General features: G+C 49.3%; 1 protein-coding gene across 1 annotated transcript; it reads right to left on the bottom strand.

Moving 5' to 3' along the window:
• Window positions 1-210: 210 nt before the first annotated feature.
• LOC135831014 (uncharacterized protein K02A2.6-like) lies at window positions 211-1,680 on the bottom strand. Its single transcript, XM_065343258.1, has one exon. It carries the CDS (start codon window positions 1,678-1,680, stop codon window positions 211-213), a length of 1,470 nt encoding a protein of 489 aa, XP_065199330.1.
• Window positions 1,681-3,814: the final 2,134 nt, after the last annotated feature.

The raw sequence follows: 3,814 nt of genomic DNA, 5'->3' as shown, positions 1-3,814 counted from the left end.
TACGTATGGATGGCTACTATGCGAGTGTCTGATCTGCAACCAATTATGTCATCATTCGCTATAGAATTATAACCGATACCCATGGCTGACATAGTAACTATTCATGTATTTATGACGGCTAATACCTATAATTATTTGAACTATTTACAGAAACAAGATTTGTATACACATTATAATACAGTTCATGACCACTGCAGTAACTGGAAACCACTACTTGGCTTGAGTGCGGTACCGTTCAGGTATGACAACCTGGCGGCCGGACCGGGTCGTACTAGTGTTCTGACCAGGTGTCGATGGTGTTGGCATTCTAGACTCAGACTCACTATCCGTAGGTATTGTCGTGGTTGTTGGTGTAGGGCTGACTGTTGACTGACTTGACGGTTGTTTCTCAGCGGTAGTAGGACTTGAACTTGAAACTGTACCGGTAGAAGAAACACTGGGACCAGTATCAGCGGATGACGATGGAGCCTGATGCGTCGATTTAGGGGGAGCTTCAGCCACATCCTCCCTCACAAACTCAGACAAAGGAACTGAACGTGCTCTCAACTGGTTGCGATGACGCTTCCACAAAGCATCCTGAACTTGAACTTGGTAGTTGACTGGACTGATGACTGACACGATGCGACCTGGGACCCACTTTGAACCATAAGAGCCAAAATTTAGAGTGAACACAGCGTCGCCTGGTTGGAATTCTGGGGTCTTGTTCATGTTGCGTTCGTAAGCGTCAACAGACGGTTTGGCGGTCTGTTTTAGCGTGTCAAAACGGGTACGTGGTTGACGCATCATAAGCATCTCAGCTGGTGACTTGTTGTTTGCTGAAGGGGTTGTACGATGTGACAGGAGGAAGCGTTGTAGCGTAGCGTGTAGGTCACCCTGCGTACCCATGGCTTTCAATTTTGACTTGAAAACCCCAACATAGCGTTCTGCTAACCCGTTGGTCGCCGGATGTCCAGGAGCGGAACAAGTGTGTCGAATGCCATTCTTGTGTAGGAATGATTGAAATTCTTCACTCGTGAATTGTGAGCCGTTGTCCGATACGATGTGATGTGGTAGGCCAAACAAAGCGAAGACACGGCGTAAAGCAGCGATAGTAGTAGCGGACGTTGCACGGTCCATAGGAACAATATCCAGAAATCGAGAATATGAATCAACAATGACAAGAAACATCTTGCCCATGAAAGGACCGGCGTAATCAATATGTAAGCGTTGCCAAGGTCCCGTCGGCCATGACCAGCTACCAAACTCCTTCGCTGGCAGGCGTGCTTCAGCTTGGCATTCCGGACACTGGGCGCAAACCTGCTCCAAATCTCTGTCGATACGAGGCCACCACATGTAGCGACGTGCCAAGCGTTTCATACGAACTACACCTGTGTGTTCATAGTGAAGATCGTTCAGCAAGAACTCACGTAATGATTCTGGAACAATGACACGATCGTTCCAAAGAAGGATATTGTCAGACACAGACAACTCCCAGCGCTTCGCAAAGTACGGCTGTAGAGTTTGATCAATGGTTTCCGGCCACCCATTCAGTACATGGTGCCAAACTGTCTTCAGTATAGGATCCCGTTGCGTTTCGGTAGCAACTGTGTCCGCATTAATGACTTCGCTTTCAATGAATAGTACCTGTTCATCAGCTACCTCGTCGGAGCAGGGAGCGCCAGGACCAGGTTGGCGCGACATGAAATCAGCGAATGGGTTTTGGCGCCCTGGGATGTGCTTGATAGAGTAGTCGTATGCCGCTAGGGCCAACTTCCATTTCTTGAGTCTCGGTGACACCAAGTACGGAACGCCGTCTGTACACCCAAGCAGTTAAACAAGCGGCTGGTGGTCTGTTTCGAAAATGAACTTGCGACCGAGAAGGTACTGGCGGAAAGTAGTAGCTCCGAACACCACGGCAAGCGCCTCTCGCTCGATGTTAGAGTAGTTCTTTTCCGCCTTGGTCAAAACACGCGAGGCATATGCAATGGGACGGAAATGACCAGGTCGCTCTTCTTGCAATAGCACCGCTCCTAGGCCTACGCCTGAGGCGTCAACTTGGACCTTGATGTCCTTCGTAGTGGAGTAGAAAGCCAACGTTTCAGTGGCGCAGAGTGCACATCTGATTGCGTCAAACGCGTTGCTCTCACTAGACTCCCACTTCCACACAGCATCTTTTTTGAGTAAGGCGTACAACGGTGCCATGATGGTGGCAAAATTCGGAATGAATGCTCTGACGTAGTTGGCAGAACCGATGAACGATTGCAGTTCACTCACAGTAGTAGGAGGTTTTGCGTCTTTCATGGCTGTAGTGCGCTCGGCTGATGGCGATACACCCTCCGCTGAGAATGTGTGCCCCAAGTAGGAGATGCTGTCAAGCATGACTTCAAACTTCTCGAGTTTTAGTTTCATGCCGACTTCTTGCAGGCGCTGGAGAACTTTCACAAGGGTCGCTCGATGCTCGTCAGGTGTTTTGCCCGTAACCACAATGTCATCGATGTATACAATGCATCCATCGATGCCAGCCAGCACAGTCTCCATGGTGCGCTGAAAAATGGCAACAGCCGAGTGTACACCGAACGGTAAGCGCACATATTCAAACAAACCACGGTGAGTATTGATAGTGGTGTACTTTCGGCATGATTCATCGAGCTCGAGCTGGTGATACGCCTGCTTGAGATCGATTTTGGTGAATTTCGTACCGCCTGACAATTTAGCGCGGATCTCAGCGATTGTAGGTAGCGGATAGCTTTCCAGCGGTGAATGTGCATTTAGAGTGCGCGAGTAATCCGCACAAATGCGAATCGAGCCATCCGGCTTTTTGACCGGAACAGTTGGCGTTGCCCATTGTGAATATTCAACTTTCTCGAGAATGCCATCGCGCTCGAGTTGATCAAGAGCCTCATCGTATTTCTCAGTAATTGCAAATGGGACTTTGCGAGGCTTGAGGAAAACCGGGTGTGCGTCGTCAACACGCAGGTTGACCTTCATTGTGTTTAGTTTGCCCATTGAGGTAGAATCAAACAGATCTGGAAATTGGGCCATAATTTCCTCACGCAGTTGAATTTGTGCCACGGTTTCATCAATTCTAGTTTTGACAGAGAAGATTTCATTCCATGGTAATTGAAACAGTTGTAGCATGTCCCTTCCCAAAAGGGATGGTCCCGAGACATCTACAACTCTGAGCTTAACGGGCGCTGTCGTACCATTCAAGGTGACATTCATTTCAAGCTCGCCCAGGCAGGTAATAGGCTTATCAGAGAAACCCCTCAACAGTACGGTGGATTTAGGTAAGGTAGACAGAACCCCACCCAGCTTCTCGAAATCCCGTTTATTTAGTATGGACACACCACTGCCAGTATCAACTTCCATGCGAATAGGGATGGGTACCTCATTGATTACAACATCCACAGCAAACGGGGGTACGCTGCCTGTAGTATCACGTACAGTATACATTGGAACGCTCTCACCTGCGTCTTCACAGTCAGAGTCGGAGGTAGAAAGATCCTCACCCATGACATGGTGACAGTCACGCTTGTCTCTCTGCAGTTTAGTACGACAAACCTTCTCCAGATGCCCCCGTTTGTGGCAGTACCGGCACTCGGCGTCCTTATGTCGACACTTGTTTGCCAGGTGCATATCCGACCCGCAGCGAAAACAACGCTTTCCGGACGCCATCGGCTGCTTGGTGGATCGACGTTCCTTCGTCATGTGTACGGGAATGTCCGTGGGAGACCCGATCGACGCAGAAGCAGCAGAGGGTGCAGTGAATTGTTTTGAGTAGGAAATGGCCAGTTCCTCCTTGCTAGCCAGGTCGATGACTTTCTCAAACGTGTCA

Source organism: Sycon ciliatum, chromosome 1 (assembly GCF_964019385.1).
Source record: "Sycon ciliatum chromosome 1, ocSycCili1.1, whole genome shotgun sequence".
In the NCBI taxonomy this organism is placed as follows: Eukaryota; Metazoa; Porifera; class Calcarea; order Leucosolenida; family Sycettidae; genus Sycon; species Sycon ciliatum.
Note: the sequence above shows the minus strand (reverse complement) of the source record. Positions and strands in the feature narration are given on the sequence as shown.